We start from the raw sequence: 17,278 nt of genomic DNA on the forward strand, positions 1-17,278 counted from the left end.
TCCCAGAACAGAACCCTGAGGGACACCACTTACCATTTTTGTCCAGCTTGAAAAATTACTATTTATGACAACTCTCTGTACTCACTAAGCCAATGTTCTACCCTAGAACAAGAATTTCCATCTAGACCAATTTCTTTCAGTTTGAATACATACCTATTGTGTGGAACTGTGTCAAACGCCTTGGCAAAATCCAAGTAGATTACATCTACTGCAACACCTTGATCTACACTTCTACTTACTTTTTCGTAGCATGCAATTAAGTTAGTTTGATTTGACCTATGTTTCATAAAACCATGCTGATTTTTGCTAATAACACTGTGTTAATGGACAGGTGTGTGTAAGAGCAGTGTATGTGTATATGTGTGTTTATGGGCAGATGTGTGTAAAGGCAGTGTGCATGGGCAGGTGTATGTAAGGGCAGTGTGTAAGGGCAGTGTAAATTAAATAGCCTCTGTTAATAAAATAGATGGGGAGCACAATATTCCATTATTTCCTTGGGCGCAAAAGGAGCTAGCTACAGCTCTGCACACCGGGCTGTCTGTGTTCTGTCAGGGAAAGAAAGGCATGCTGCCCGCTAGGTACACTCCACAAATGCATTGGAAAGCTCCTCTTTCACTGCGTTATTGGAGGATCACAGGGGGGACTATTTTTCACTTGAGTATTGCATTTGGATCATGTGTTTTTATTTGTTATATTGTGTTTAACCCCTTCAATCCCAGGGATTTTTGGTACCTCAAAGCCCGGAGCAATTTTGCCATTTTTGCGGTATGTCGGTTTTATCGATTATTCTCCTTTCCTGTGAATAGTGTACCCATGTAAACTATATATTGTTTTTTCAAGGAGATATAGAGCTTTCTTTTGATACCATAGTTGGATGATTAGCTGAAAATTTAGAATGAGAAATTTAGTAAAAACTAGCGAAGATTAGAAAAAAAAACAATTTTTTTTTACATTTTCCCTCTGAATCCTCACAAAATTAGGTAAAGTGATGGAAAATCCCCTCCAAATTTATCAATTCAGGTGTCCTGATTTCAGAAATACCTAATTTATATAGATTTTCCAGACTTTCCCAGCACCAGGGAGCATTCTATAAGGTGTACAATTTTGTATAATTTTTATGCCTATTTTTTTATGCCTATGGTTTAACGGGGATACTGGCTAGATGTTATGCTAGGGCAATGGGAAGTAAGGTTTTTTAATAATTTTTTTATATATATTTTTTTTATTTTAATTTTTGTGTATTTTTTATATTTTTTTTTTACACAGAAATGGTTAGAGGTCCTCCTAGGGACCTCCTGAACATGCCAGTGATGTTACAAGGACATCACAGCTCACATTATAATTTTTTTAGTATTATTTATATTATTATTTTAATGATTTTTTTAATATTTTTTAAATGAATTAACTTTTTTTTCTGCTTTTCTGTTTCAGGACGGGAGGGGGAGTGAGAGACATCGTTTCTCACTTCCCTCCCCGCGATCCCCCTGCACCGATCACACTGTGACCTCTATGCAGGTCTTCACAGACCTGCATAGAGATCGCAGCGTCTCTGTGCCTCATCGGAGGGCACTGTCCTCCGATGACCTTCCGGGTTGCGTCAGCGATCGCGCATTTTGCAATGTAACAGCTTACCGGCTTTCATGCCGGAAGCTGTTACAGGAGATCGGACAGCAGAAAGCCGGCAATGCTGGCTTCTGCTGTCAGTGGGGAGTCCAGGCTGTCAAACGACAGCCTGATCTCCCATGCAGCGGCAGGGATGTGTCCCTGACGCTGCATGAAGGGCTGGACGTACCGGGACGTCCAAAGGGGTTTCTTAATAGGCATTTTTTGGACGTCCGGGTACGTCTATAGGGGATTGAAGGGGTTAAAATATGTGCATATTTTGCACATTTGGCATTGCTGGCAAATACTGCATCCTTTGCAAATATTGCTCAGTTTTGCACAGTACCATTTATAGACCCATCCCCTACTGGATCCATTATTTTTTCCTGCTGCTATCTATATTTAACCTGGTGTTAAAAGGGAAGTGCTGCCTGTTACAGGGTCAGTCCCTCATACGGATAGCTCCTGCTATCCACGGATCTGTCAGACCACCATTCATAGTAAAACAAGAACTCTCTTTATTTACAAACACACAGAAATTATATATAATCTCAATTCAATGTGCACCGAACCCAACCCCCAATCCCATCAGCCACATCCCATCACAAATCCCATCAGTACACAGGCAATGTATCAGGTGAGGGGATTAAGGAATACAATGGTTTTCCCCCACCTGTGTTATCCCCCTGTAGTGCGGGTGCCATCTGGGCAAACAGGGCTGTGCTGGCTGATTAAGAGCCCCAGCCAGGTTACCTGATTGTTCCTTTGAAGGCTGGAGCTGCAGCCACATTCAGTCTCTGGGCCGGTTATACAATAAAACACAATATAAAATATTACCGGGTCACGTTATCACGAACTGGACACAAAAGTGCTCCTTGACCCGGCTAAAGTTCACACGAACATATGAGCCAGCTAGCCTGGCCCTGTCACACTGCCCTCAGTTAGCACAGCGTAATCCACACCAAAGCCCGGGTGGGGGCTCTGGATTATATCTTCACTAACAGATGGGTGTGTGACTCCAACTCACACATAGCGATTTCGATTGGAGCCAGTCATATTGGCTCCACTCATGTGAGTGTTCTAGCCCATTACTTTTATTGCATTAATTTGTGTTGCACACAGGTTGCACTATTATTTGTTTCTTTTATCTTTTATGTACATGCCGGATTCTGATCGTTTTTTTTTTTTAAGACGTATTTTATTATTTTTTTGGTATAGGAGATGATTTACGAGAAGGCATCAAATACAGGCATAACAGAAAGGATGCAGGATATACACACATACAGAGCATCCCATATAAACTGAATACAGAAGTGAAGTAACATGAGAGAGCCCCAACAGAAATAGTGTGCATAAGTGTGCATAATATCAAGAGGCGTGGGTGGTAATTCCTTCGTAACCAAGGCCCATAACGTATAACGAAAAGCCAACAATACGCAGAGACCGGTGGGACCCTATACGGGGGGGGGTAAGGGGTAACAGAACAGGGAGCAACCTCCAGTGGTCTGCCTCTTCAGATCCACGAAATGGCTGCAGGTGACGCCGCGAACCTCTCTAGCCATGGCTCCCAGATGAGAAGAAAAAGATGCGATGTATCATGCAGGTACGCCGTGATTTTTTCCATCTTTAGCATATTCCATATTTTAGCTTCAATGTTGGGAATCGAGGGGCCGTCTTAGGCCTGTAAAGTGTGGCTTTAGGAAACCAGCCTCTTCGACCCTGCCAAAAGAACTTGGAGGCTAGTAATGTCTTTCTGTGGAATCAGTAGGGAGATGGTGTGAAAGAGGTACAGCAGTTTAGGCAATAAAGTCATTTTCACTGCATAAATTCTCCCCAGAAATGGTAAGGTGCAGGAGGACCATGTTGACAAATCGCGTTTTAGGTTCAAGATCAATTGCGGATAGTTAGCGGCATACATCTGCTGATGGGAGGGAGTGATGTTAATGCCCAGGGATTGTAGAAACAGAGGTTGCCACTTAAAGTCAAAGTTAAGGGAGAGGAGTTTCCCTATAGGATAGGGAAGGCTTACATTCAAGGCTTCACATTTGTTCGAGTTAATCTTATAGCCTGAGAGCTTCCCAAACTGCCCCAACAGATAGTACAAGTTAGGCAGGGATCTGGTCTTAATACTGCGTATAGTCCGGGAGCGAGTGAGGTTCTGTAGTTTTCTCGCCATCATAGTATCCGGTTTATTTGCTTTCTCGAAAAACTTTTGCTTGTTGCAAAGAATCGCCTTGATGGAGTCTGTAGAAAGTAATAAATTCAGTTGACCCCGAGTGGCAACTATCTCACGGAGAAGACGGGGATCGCTTATGGTCCGCTTGTAATTTGGACAGTGTGGCTGTAAGGTCTCTGATTCGTGAAAGAAGTTGCTTCCGTTTAACTGAGGCCAGGGCTATGAATTGGCCCTGAAGGACCGCCTTTTGTGCATCCCAGGCGGTACCCAAGGTAACCTCTGGAGTCAGATTTTCGGCGAAGTAAGCGGTGAGAGATTGAGTTATGGTCCCTCTAACTTCAGGGTCGAGAAGCAGAGAGTCGTTGAGTCGCCAGAATGGTCGTAAATTAGGAGGACGAAGATCCGCTAACGATATCTCCACCATTGCATGATCTGACCGAGAAGCGAGGGAAGGACACGCTGATTAAGAAAGAAGTAGTCCAGTCTGGAGTACGAGGGTGTGAGAAAAATAAATAATCCCGAGCCTTGGGGTGAAGAAGCCTCCAGGCATCAAATAATCCGAGAGATTTGATAAAGTTTTGCAAAAGATATTATCTTCAGCCCCAGCGGAGGTGAGGAAGCCATTCCTCAGGAGACTGGGCCTGGAGGCGGAGAGAAGAAAAAAAAAAGAAAAAAGGGGGAAGGGAAGTAGAGAGAAGGGGGAACAGGAAAAAAGAAGAGAAAGAACATTAGTGGGAAAGACCACCAGAGAAGGAACAATGCAACACAGAGGTAATAGACTAAACACAGGTATGTCTATTTGAGAGGAACACAAGGGAACCAGGGTGAGGAGATGGGAAGGATGCTCCCCCGGCAACAATCAAGGAAAACATATGATATCCATTAAACATAGCAAACCCAACCAGGCTGAGATAGAACGTCATCACAAATAGGTGACCAAGACAAAATTATGCGCTGAACAGTCCCACAAAAAAGTAGTAGATGGCCGTAGGGAACGGGAGTCTCGCGGGGAGATATGGCGTGTGTGTGTAGAAAAGAGAATGAAAAAAAAAAATTAGTGTGTAGATGCATGTTGGAGCCATAGCTCTCTGGCGAAGGTGAACGCCCGTATAGAGAGACAATTTCCTCATAGGCTGGAGAGAGTGCAAGACATGTAAAATATGTAAAAGGCGTGTATGTTAATGCTTTTGGAAGCCACATCCCGCTAGGAGAGGCAAGCGCCCCCATAGGAGGATGCCCTCCTCGTAGATAGAAAGTGCAAAACATATAAAATATGTAGTAATAAATAAAAAGTGTGTGTATAAATGCATTTTGGGGCCAGAGCCTTCTAATGAGGGCAAACGCCCACATAGGGAGACGGCCTCCCCATGAATGGAAACAGATGCGACAGATACTACAGTATATATATATATTTTAAAAAAAAGAACGTGTACGTGAATGCGCTTTGGAGCCATAGTCCTCTATGTTGGTGCGGTTTGATGCTAAATCCTTCAAGCGAGGGTATACGCCCACATAGGGAGATGACCCCCACATGTTAATGTATGCTGGGGCCATAGCCCCCACAGACGGTGATAAGAGCAAGATAAAAAAAACAAAAAAAAACTTTGGTGTGTGAAGGTGTGTATGCCCATGCAGTTGAAACTAAACTCCCCTTACCGGGCGGGAAGCCGATGAAAGAGGTGAACCCATATCGAGACTGGATTAGCTGCGGCACAATCGGAGAAACATTTCAATATAACATCCAGAATGGCACACATACGTGAGTAGACAATGGAAGCACACCGGAGTACCTGGTAGTATCGAACATGCATTGAGATATCTTAGACATGAAAGCCCGCACCACCTCGGTAGGACCCTATGCAAGGGTGGAGGAAGCAAAGACAACGGGCATGATGTAACAATAATAATAAAAAATAATATAAAATTGAAAAAAAATGGAAAAGTTCCAACGCGGCAAATCGCCTAGGCAAATCAGGTACGGCTGGTCACAAAGATGTACACAAACACAAAAAAAAGATAGTGGGGACGGCGGAGGATGGAGCGCATATGGTGGGAGCATACAAAAGTTTTTCAAAAGCCCCCCTAGAACGATAACAGCATATAATAAAAAAGCAAGATAACATAATGCAATCACTTAGCTGTCCACCACGTGGAGATCGGAAATGGTCATGAACTTAGTCCAGCATACGCCCAGGATGCGCACTGAAACAGCGAGGGAATCTAGCTGGGTTCAGTCCTTGTCCTGGGACGCTATAGGGCTGTCCGCCGGGCAAGGCAATGAATTTTGGGGCTACAGGGTCCTCGGGGTTCGTCCACCCGGTCGGGATTGGGAGGCCGTCTCGTAGAGATGTCGGTCCAGGCTAGCCGGTGGCTGTAGCCCTAGGCGACGCAGTAAGGGACCAGCATCAGCAATCTCCCACAGTTGCAGAAGCAGTCCACCTTTTTGGACAAGGAGCTTAAAGGGGAAACCCCATCTGTAAGGGATCCAGTGCTCCCACAAGAAATCCGTCAGTGGTTTCAAGGCCCGACGCTTACGGAGGGTGGAGGGGGCAATATCTGCATAACACACCAGAGTAACGCCGTCAAGCTTGGGGGAGATATTCCGCGTTGCCCGCAGGATAGCCTCCTTCGTGGTGTAGTAATGGCATTTCAGAACAATGTCCCTGGGGGGTTCTCCATCCTGGTTTCGAGCACAGCACTCTGTGGATCCGCTCCAGACGCAGCTCTTCTTCCAGTGTTTCGGGCAGGAGTTGCCGCAGGTAGCGATGGATAAACATGCGGACATTGGCCAGGGATTCTGGAACTCCCCTGACCCGCAGGTTGGAGCATCTGGAGCGGTTGTCCATGTCCTCCATGGCGTCCTGAAGGTCTGTGCATGTGGCTTCCAGACGAGCAATAGCCACGTCGCAGTCCTGTTGCGAAGAGGTAAGGTGGTAAACCGCGGCTTCTAAGCGGACGGTCCTGGTGGCCAGGGCAGAAAGAGCTGCAGAGATAGCCGTCAACCCTGCTTTGAGATCTGATTGCAGCTCCTGTTTCACCGATAGTATGCAGGCCTTAAGGTCCACGATGTCGCTGCGTGTGCTAGGCCCCGCTTTGTCCGTACTCCCGAGGCCCTCACCCCGCGCGGCGTCCTTCTTATTAAAAAGAGTCCGGCATCTCAGAAGAAACACCCCGATTTCCGCACCTGTGGGTGGACATCTCGCTGTGGGGCGATGAGGTAGCAAAAATGGTTGAACAAAGCCAAATGGAAAGGTTGTGAAAGCTGTCGTTGCTGAGTTAAGAGCGGGAGCTAACTCAACGTGCGACCATCTTCCTCAAGCACCAGGACATGCCCCCCGGATTCTGATTGTTTTTAACCCCAAAGGGGTAAGCTATATCTCTTTATTTGCATCTTCCTCAAGCACCAGGACATGCCCCCAGATTCTGATCGTTTTTAACCCCAAAGGGGTAAGCTATATCTCTTTATTTGCTAATCCACTCCACTCACTGTGGGGGGTTACACCACTTTGGCTAATACTACTAGTAGTAACAGTAGTTGTGGTTGCTCTTATTTGCACAGTTACAGTAATGGTGGTAACTGTGACAGTGCAAGCATGAGAACTGGACATGAAAATGGTAGTGGGACTGCTGCTCGTGGAAGAGGAAGATGCTGGGGGCAAAAGGCACTTCTTCATAGTCACTGGGCTAGTATTACTAGTCGATGTCTTTTTAGTAGTAGCCTTAGTGCTACCTTTAAACTTCAAAGCTGGTTCTTGTTTCTGTTTTCTGTAGAATACCGTAGTGCTGATGGGCCTTGCACACTACTACTGCCTGCTATTTGTGTGGATTCTTGCAGCAATGATTCCCCAAATGATATTTGAGACTGAGAGCTTGGCCTACACCTATTACTAGGTGGTCCGTTGGACATAAAGGCAGAAGTACTTGTCTGACTAAACTGAAGCAAAGACTGCGTCCTAGAAGAACTGCTGGTGGTGATGGTGAATGGAGCCTGACCCTCCCTCTCTTTCCTAGTACCAAAAAGATCCATTACAAATTTTATTTAGGTGTGTGTGGACTTTGTGGTGTTTTTTTTTTAACAGTAGAGGAAGTTTTTTAAATTCACTTAATTAAGAATCAGATACAAACAGTGCTCAGTCATAGAAGCCTCGGGGGAACTAACGGGCAGCAGAGGTTGTCTATGCGCATCTCGCAGACGTTCACTGGTTGCCCCCACTAGACACCAGGGAATCTGAAGTACGGGGACGAGTCCAGGGAAGCATTGGTAAGTCGGGGGGCAGAGTAGCATATGTGTGGGATATAGGGCAAATCTGGGGGCAGAGTGGGAAATAGTGGGTATAACGCATATCAGGGAGGCAGAGTGGCAAATAGGATGGGTATAAGGCATATCTGGGGGTTAGGTTGGCAAATAAAAGGAATTAAAAACCAAAAAATCATTTTTCTCAATCATAGTTTTTATTAAATATGAAAAATAGTTTACATGTGAATTAATATTTACTAGTAAAACTTTTTTCCTATAGGGTAGTCTTATATTCAGTTCTGACTGTTATTATTAAAAAAAATAATAATTAAAAACAAAGAAGCCAAGCCAGGCAGGCACTGCCAGCCCAGGGCACTGCAGTGCCTGCCAGCTATACGGATTTAGTGCCCTAGCACTACAGTACTACACAGCTGACACAAGCACTGCAAAAAAATCTTCTTAAATTAGACACTGCGAGAAATGGCAGGCTGAGACTCACTAAGTCTCATACAGAAGAAACTCACTCTGTAAAATGATCAGTCACAGTAAAATTAATGAATCATCTAGCCTGCTCTGCTCTTATATATGCTCTCTTCATCATTACTAGTCTGTTAAAATGGCAGCCACGGCTGTGGAACCAATGGACAAATAAAAAAATATTTTTGTATTGAACACATTCGTTTTCTTTTTCTTTCGACCAATGTTGTGTTTGTTCGTTTTTTACACTGACACAAAAGGACGAAATGGCAAAATTTGACACGATAGCGCATTCGTTCGAAAACGAATGAGCAAGTCTAATCCTAACAACTCTACACAAACTACAGTAGATTAGGATACACGGAATATTAGGTGATTATGAGTACCTGATGCAACCAGTCTAGAGTGTGTCGATGATCAGGTCACTTTTGACCATTTAATGACCCCTCCCCCTACCATTATTGACAACTGTCATAGAGAGAGGAGTCAGCCAGATCATGCAGGTAATAAAATAAATACTATAATATGATCACTGATTAGTGACACTTTTGGTGACAGATCTGATAGTGCTTAGAGATTTTTATTTTTTATTTTACACTATTCATTTCGGTTTTTAACATTTTTGAAACTACCAGATTGCTATCTGATCACTGATTAGTGTCTCTTTGATAATATTCCATCTCTGAAATGTTATAATCTGATTTATACTTTTTAATTCAATCACAAATTGGCCACTAATATGGTCTAGACTAGAGCCTTCATTTAGAAATGAACACTTCACTATCAATGTAAAATAGTGATGTACAGGGCCTGAATGGTGATGACAGAGTGGCCCTAGCACTTTAAGGCCGGTAGCCACCTTAATGACTTAAGTGACGCTGATATGTAGGGCTGCACACTGTTTTTACGCTCACCCAATCTGCTGTTGGAACGACAGATTGAGTGAGTGTGTGCCACTGTCATTTTTTAAAGGTTGATGGTAAACATTGTTCATGTCTAGAAGTGTAAAATCAACCTAATTCTTATACTGTTAGATGATTTTTGTTGTTATTTGTCATCTACAGAAACAACAGAGTTGGGGAGCAAGAAGGAGCTGAAATCTATGCCATTTATTACTTACCTGTCTGGGCTACTTACAGCTCAAATGCTTTCTGATGACCAGTTAATCATAGGGGTGGAGATACATTGTGAAGAGAAGGGGAGATGCCCGTCTGGATGCCACCTGTGCAGACATGCTAATAAAGAACAAGTCAGCCCTACTCCAGTGCTCTTGGAAATTAACAAGATCACTCCACTCTACATCCTTATTCAAGATAATGCTACTCGAGAGGTACATGAACAGGTGTTGTTCAAAATGAAGTGAAATAAGTGAAAGAAGAGTGTAATAAATATATTTTATATAATTTCTTTTTTTTTAATTCTTTCTTTAATCATTTTATAAATATATAAAAGTAGACAAATATAACAATACAAACATATATAGTAATAATTCTATTGTAAGATATTCAATAGCCTTTGGTCATAAACAATAGAATATAATAAAATAATTCGGCATGCGTCCAGAACTGGTTAACCCTTATCATATATAAGCCTTATTTTCCAATATCTGTATGATCTTCTCCCATAATATGAAGTTGGAAATGTTAAAGGCATTGGATTTAGCTATACCCGGTTCCATTTTACAGTGATATAGTGTTTGCAATCTTATTTCCTCCCATCTAGGCTTTTTTTTGTTTTTCCAATTTCTAGCTATCAATAACTTGGTAGACAGTAAAACGTGAATGATCAATATTCTGGTGAATTTTTGGCCAATCCATATGCAATAAGGCTGAGTCTGGAGTAAAAGGCAACTTAAGTCCTACCATGTTCTCAATTTGGTCATAAACTTTTCTCTAGAGGATTCTTATTTGACCACAAGACCACCAAGTATGTAAAAAGTTCCCAATATCAAGACCGCAACGACAACAAGTGGGGTCAGTATGAACATACATTTTTGCTACTCTGGATGGGGCAAAGTACCACTTGTTGCAGACCTTATAAAAATGTTCTCTAATATTTAAACAATGTATGACATTAACTGATCTTATTGAAGCTACCCATCCATCCCAGGTGATAGTCCTATTTAACTCCTTCTCCCATGTTTTAATTGCCTTCATTGGTGTATGCTTTTGATTTATTTTAATACGTTAGACATCTAGCAATCATTCCCTTGTTGTTATTTGGGTTACTAAGATTTTTTAACAAGCTCAACTCCTCCGCTTTTAGTAACTGGAATTTAGATAGGAAACCTTTAATTCTTAAGTACGTAAAAATCTCTTTTGCGGGAAGAAAGAATCGTTCTTGTAGTTGTGAAAAGACTTTTAATTCCGATTCCACGTATAGATCTTGAATTGTTTGAATACCCTTTTGCTTCCAAAGATTTATATTGAAATTTTCTATATTTGCTGAAATTATATCTAAATGCAAGAATTCTGCTATACTGCTTTGTAAGCTTTGTTTTTTTTTATCTTATCCCATGTGGCCAATACATTTTTTAACACTAGGGATCTATCCATCCAGTCCCGTCGGCCTGGCCTTGTAAGCCATGGTAAAGATGTCAAATCTAAGTAACCGATGCTTTTACCCTCTATATAATACCAGACTTCCTCTCTCACTGCTTCTGCCTGGGACGCCATGAGGTGTGCTATCATACATGCATCGTGATACTCAGTTATATTAGGAACTCCCTGGCCTCCCTCTCTCGTTTTCATGGATAGTAATGCCATACTTAATCTCGGTTTCTTGTTTAGCCAAATAAATTTATTAAAAGCAGATTGAATCATGCATGTCTTAGGGACTTGTAGTGGTATCATTTGGAAAAGGTAAGTCCATTTAGGTAAAATATAGGCTCTGGTTGTATTAATTCTCCCAAACCAGGAGATCTCTTTTGTTTTCCAATCTTTTAAAGTTTTGTTTGTGGTCTTCAATAATGGTAAGAAGTTTGCCTCTATTATTCTTAAGGGATCTTTCTTGATCTTAATACCTAGGTAGTCTATATTGTCCTTAGCCCAGACAAAATCAAAACTATGTTTAATATACTTTATCTCATCCTGGCTCAGGTTACTGGTAACTTGAGTAAATTTCTATAGTTTTCATTAGTTCTGGTAATGATGTCTTGGGTTCCAGATAAATGAAAATGTCATCTGCATATAGACTGATTTTGGTTTCCAATCTATGAAATCTAAATCCATGTATATCTTGATTAAGTCGAATATCGATAGCAAGAGGTTCAATTGTTAAGATATACAGCAAGGGTGACAATGGACAACCCTGACGTGTGCCATTTGAAATCAACAACCAATCTGCATCTATCCCTGGGCCTACAGTTCTTGCTGATGGACAAGTATATAAAGGCATGATCGCATTAAACATATTACCCCTTATCCCATATGCCTCTAATGTATGTCTCAGGAAATCCCACCTGACCCTGTCAAAGGCCTTCTCGGCGTCTAATGACAGAGTCAGAATGGGAGTCCCGGAATGCTGAGACACATCTAGAATATCAATTACTCTTCTAATATTATTTTTCGCCGATCTTCCTGGGATAAATCCAGTTTGGTCTTGAAAAACTTAAGTCCGTAATCACACCCTTTAATATTTTAGCTAAAATTGCCGCATAGATTTTGAGGTCTCCGTTTAGGAGTGAAATTGGTCGGTAGTTGGCTAAATTCTCTGGGTCTTTGTTTGGCTTTAATATGGGAACTATATTAGCTCTTAACATATCAGGGGGTAGGGAACGGATTCTAATAACTTCATTAAAGGTCATAGTAAGTTTTTCAGCTAACAAGTCTCTAAATGTTTTATAGAATTTATTTCCAAAGCCATCAGGCCCTGGAGCTTTATTGGTCTGCATATGGTTAATAACATTTTTAACTTCCTCTATACCAATCGGTTCATTGAGAACCAATTTTCAGACAATCTAGGGATTCTTCTATTAGCAAAGTATATTTGAGGTTGTTCTTGCTCTTTCTCCTTTAAATTATATAACAATTTATAATAATCATGAAATGCAGCTCCAATTTTCTTTGGGGTAAGGCATAGTTCTCCATTGGATCTAATTCTGTGTATTCTTTGCGATTGTTTCTTACTTTTTAATTTATTAGATAACATTTTATCTGCTCGATTACTCTTGTAATACCAATCAATTTTTAAAGAATGTAATTTTTTATTCTTTTCTTCAATTAATAGCTCATTTATTTTGTTTTGTATCTCGAGTAACTCTTTCGTCTTAGATTCAGTTGGAGAGCCTTTATTTTCCTGAGAGGCTTTATAGAATTTTATATATAAGTTAGCAAGGGAGTCTCCTTTAGCTTTCTTCATTTTAGTTCCGAATTTTATAAGATGACCTCTAATTACACATTTATATGCGCTCCATACTGTGGGGATAGAAATCTCATTACTATTATTCTCCTCAAAGTATTTCTCCTTCATATCTTTAATATAATCCCTGTGTTCTTTCTTAAGTAATATATTCTCAGTTGGCCCTATTTTGCGAATTTCCTGGAAGAATATCGAGTATAATGACATTATGATCTGACCAAGTAACCTCTTGTATTAGACCCTTTTTAACCTTTCCCATTATTTCCTCATTTCCCAGAAATAGATCAATTCTGGAATATGAGAGAAATGTTTTGGAGAAGCAAGTGAAATCTCTTTCTTCTGGATGATCAAACAAAACTCAAACAAAGCATATTTCCTTATAGTTTTCTTAAATTGGAGTGCCTGTGTTTATACATTTCTATTCATGGCTTCCCCTCTAGAAGTTTTCTTATCCATTACTGGGTCTAGTATTTGGTTAAAGTCACCTCCAAGGGGCACCACTAACTCTGGGGCTGCCTGACCTGACCCTCCTTGGTTGCTGCAGTCAGGCTTGGGAACAAGGGGAAGGTATGGGCAGAGGCCAGCAGCACTCTGCCTCGATGCCAGCAGTTCAGCTGGGGGATCTGGCTGGGACATGCGGGGGGGGGTCTCGGTCAGTTTCTGGGCCATATTGCAGGGAATAGGGCAAAGTGTCTGGGGTGAGAGAAGGGAGTGGGCAGAGGCCAGCTGCTCTCTGCTCGGCTGTTCGTGCTTCTGGTGGGGGCACAATACTCACAGGATCCACCTCCTCTGGGGCAGACTGCTGAGCACGGTCAAAGAGTTCTCGGTAGGCCTGCTCCAGGATCCATTCTTGGTAAACCAAATAATCGAAATCAGCCCACAAGTCAGGCAGGTAACAGGGCACATCTGCGAGAATCCCTTCCCTGAACTCCCAGATCTCCTCGCACCGATATTTCGATGGGCTCCTAAATTCTCGGTCCTCCTGAAGGGCTTTCCATTATCAATCCCGGGCTGCCAAAGTCATCGCCCTCTGGCAGGTAGTCATCCTTCAGCTCTGGACACCACTGTGCGGCCTGCCAATACAGGGCCCGGTATCCACAATCCACAGTCATTTCTAGTGGAAACTGTCGGAAATGGGATATATTTGGGAAAAGGGGATTCCAGGTGCCGACACACCTTCGTCTAGGGGTTAATAGCTTAAATCCACATAGCTCGAATAATCACAGGAAAATGCTTCTTTGATAGGAAAATGGAGGGTTTATTACTGTGATGGAGCCTATGAAGGCTAACACACGCAGGGTTACATTGGGAATTAAGTTGTGACTGCAACAATGATGGAAGGATTGTAACTAACTGCAGCAAGGATGGGGAGATTGTAACATACAGAGAGTTCTTATAGGGTGGGATCAAAGGTACATTCCATTTACATTCGTATTAGTTAACTAATTACAATATCAAAAGACAATACTATCACACAACATACAATTTACAATCATATGGATTAACTAATCTCAAAAGACAATACATACAATTTACAATCCTATAGATACAATTTTAGGGATACAACATCAAAAGACAATACTAACACTATCACACACTATTTACAAACAGACTATACAGTTGCCCTTTGATGTGGGCTTCAGGGGCTGCATTTGCACTTCAATAAGTCTCTGTCTGTCCTTTTTGTGTGCATGTGAATTGAACTGGCCAAATATTGTTTGGTTAGGTCAGATCACTTTAAGTCCTTCTACACCTATAATGACTGTAATTTATATTTTTCATATAATTATGTTATACTGCTCCCTAGGGTGTCTGACATAGTCTGCATGCTACCTCCACAGAAGCAACTTCTCCAACTCAGCCACCAAGTCCTCTTGAGGCTGCTCTCCCAGGTACTGCATTTGCCAATCTAGTTGTAGCACGTACCATTCCTTGGAGGATGGGAGGACTATTCCTGGTCCACTCTGAGAGCCTCCATCCAGGCATTTATGTAACTTGCGACTCTGCTGTGCACCAACACGTCCTGTAGTGCTGGAACCATCTTTGGCTTGCTGCTGGTATACCCGCTGGTACTCCGCTGGGACGTTTGCAAGGAGGATCACGCCGCTGCCGCCAATGTAACGGGTTCACCAAGAGAGCTGTAGTAACTCCCAGAGATCACCCAGTATCCTCTTGTTGTCCCCGGAATAACTTCCAGCACCAGCCAGCATGCGCACCTTGGAACCCTGCTATGTGTACCCAATAAGTAGACACACAACTACCTTGAATTGAGTACATCAGGAATGAACAGTTTATTGATGTAAAACATGGACTCATATAGCCACAGAACTTAATTAACATAAATTAACATTGATAAACAGGTATATATAGACAACCCAATATTTAATCCCCTTTAGCTACTGAATCTCCCCCTAGTAGCAATCCTGTTATGGGATTAGTTTACAAAATAGAGTTCCTGCCTGTTTGGCAGCCAGGCTGGAGCCATTTCTGAGTACCTTGGGGCCCTGTATGACAGGTCATTCTGTCACAATTATATCCCATCTACTTCCCCTATGTATAAACCATTAAAAATGTCTTATCCCTAATTAAATGAGTAACCAGATTAATTATATCAAATTTCATCCAATTCTTTTCTTAGTGCGCACATTTATTACATTTATAATAACTATAAGTATCTCAATGAATCAATAAGATAATCACCAGTGTCTAATAAAAAAAAACAAACAGAAAAACTAGTATTCTAATACAATTAAAAATATACCCTCCATAATTTAGTCACATCAGGGGATTATTTATAATAGCAATTTCCCATATCGAAAGAAGTGCTTTTTGTTACTTACCTGCCCCTGGCTCCCACATTGCCGCCACGGAGGAGAGGGAGACCCCCCTCCAATACACGGCCACCGAAGCCGCCACGGAGGAGAGGGAGACCCCCCTCCAACGCATGACCACCGGAGCCGCCACGGAAGAGAGGGAGACCCCCCTCCAACGCACGACCCCCGGAGCCGCCACGCAGGAGAGGGAGACCCCCCTCCAACGCACGGACACTGGAGCCGCCACGGAGGAGAGGGAGACCTCCCTCCAACGCACGGCTACCACCGCTGCAGCCTCCTCACAGGAGAGGGAGGCCGCCCTCCAACGCGGTGCCGCTTCCGCCGTCATCTCCAGGATTGCCGCGCAGGAGAGGCAGACCTCCTGGAACACGGCGTCCGGTTTCGGCACTCGCGCGCCCTAGTGGTGAACTCCCGAACTGCAGGCATATATGAGGGGAGATTGCGCCACACTCATCATGGTGGCGATTCCCGGACATTGGAAGTGACGTCATCAGGTTTGGCGGGAGATTTGAACTTCCTCTGCGGTTCCTACTTAAACCTCTTCAGTTCTGTCTGACTTTGCCTTCTGTTGGTTGTCTATGCCTAGTGCTGGTACCCAGATAGCGTTTTCTGATTCCGTATTCCTGTGTATGATCCCGGCTTGTCTGACTTCGTTGATTTCCTGATTCCTGACCTCGGCTACGTTTACGTTTATCCTGTTTTCCTGAATCCTGACCTCGGCTCCGTTATATGACTATCCTGCTCTCCCCGGAAACCTAACCTCGGCTTGTTTGACCTGTTCTGTCCTGAAGTCCTACCTGACCACGGTGTCTCCTAACTACTTGTACATGACAGAAACAGAAGGCCATCATGAGACCCGCTTCGGTGGGACCTCAGGGTTCCTGTGAGGCTCAGCTGGATGAGATGGACCATCGTCTGGATCAGTTTGCCCAGGCGCTCCAGATCCTTCTACAACGCACGGACCCTGGACTACAAGTGCATGCTCCTCCAGCTGTAGCTCCTCCGCCAGTACCGTCTCTAGCTCCGGTGCCGGTGGTTCATGCTCCTATGAATCTTCCACCACCCCAGCGATATTGAGGAGATCCTGCTACTTGTCGTGGATTTCTCAACCAGTGTGAGATTCATTTCGAATTTACCCCTTATGCCTTTGTTTCTGATCGGGCAAAGATTGGTTACATAATCTCGCTTCTCACGGACAAGGCCCTGGCATGGGCATCTCCTCTGTGGGAGAGGAGCACTCCGGCGGTTCGCTCCTATCCTGAATTTGTGTCCACACTACGCGCTGTATTCGACGTTCCAGGCAGGAGTTCCACTGCTTCATCCTCTCCTCTTCAACGTCAAGGAGAGCGTACCCTCATGGACTATGCTATTGAATGTCGTACGCTAATGGCTGAGGTGAATTGGACCAGCGAGGCCCTTATCGCTGCTTTTCTGAACGGGTTATCAGAGACTTTGAAAGACGAGATCGCTGCTCGTGATCTTCCATCCGACCTAGACTCCGTAATCTCCTATGTGACCCAGATCGACCTTCGTCTTCGAGAACGGCAGGTGCAACGAGACAATCTGAGACCACAGGAGAGAGGTGTACGTTCC

At 43.2% G+C, this 17,278-nt stretch overlaps 1 protein-coding gene across 1 annotated transcript in view; it reads left to right on the plus strand.

Annotated features, from left to right (window-relative positions):
* The window catches only part of ASTN2 (astrotactin 2), a 715,352-nt gene that overhangs the window by 439,124 nt on the left and 258,950 nt on the right, over positions 1-17,278 (plus strand). The window contains exon 15 of the mRNA XM_053473898.1: positions 9,557-9,822. Within this exon, the coding sequence (XP_053329873.1) occupies positions 9,557-9,822 (266 nt within the window). The remainder of the gene's footprint in view (positions 1-9,556; positions 9,823-17,278) is intronic.

The sequence above is a fragment of the Spea bombifrons genome, chromosome 8, assembly GCF_027358695.1.
Source record: "Spea bombifrons isolate aSpeBom1 chromosome 8, aSpeBom1.2.pri, whole genome shotgun sequence".
Taxonomy (NCBI): domain Eukaryota; kingdom Metazoa; phylum Chordata; class Amphibia; order Anura; family Pelobatidae; genus Spea; species Spea bombifrons.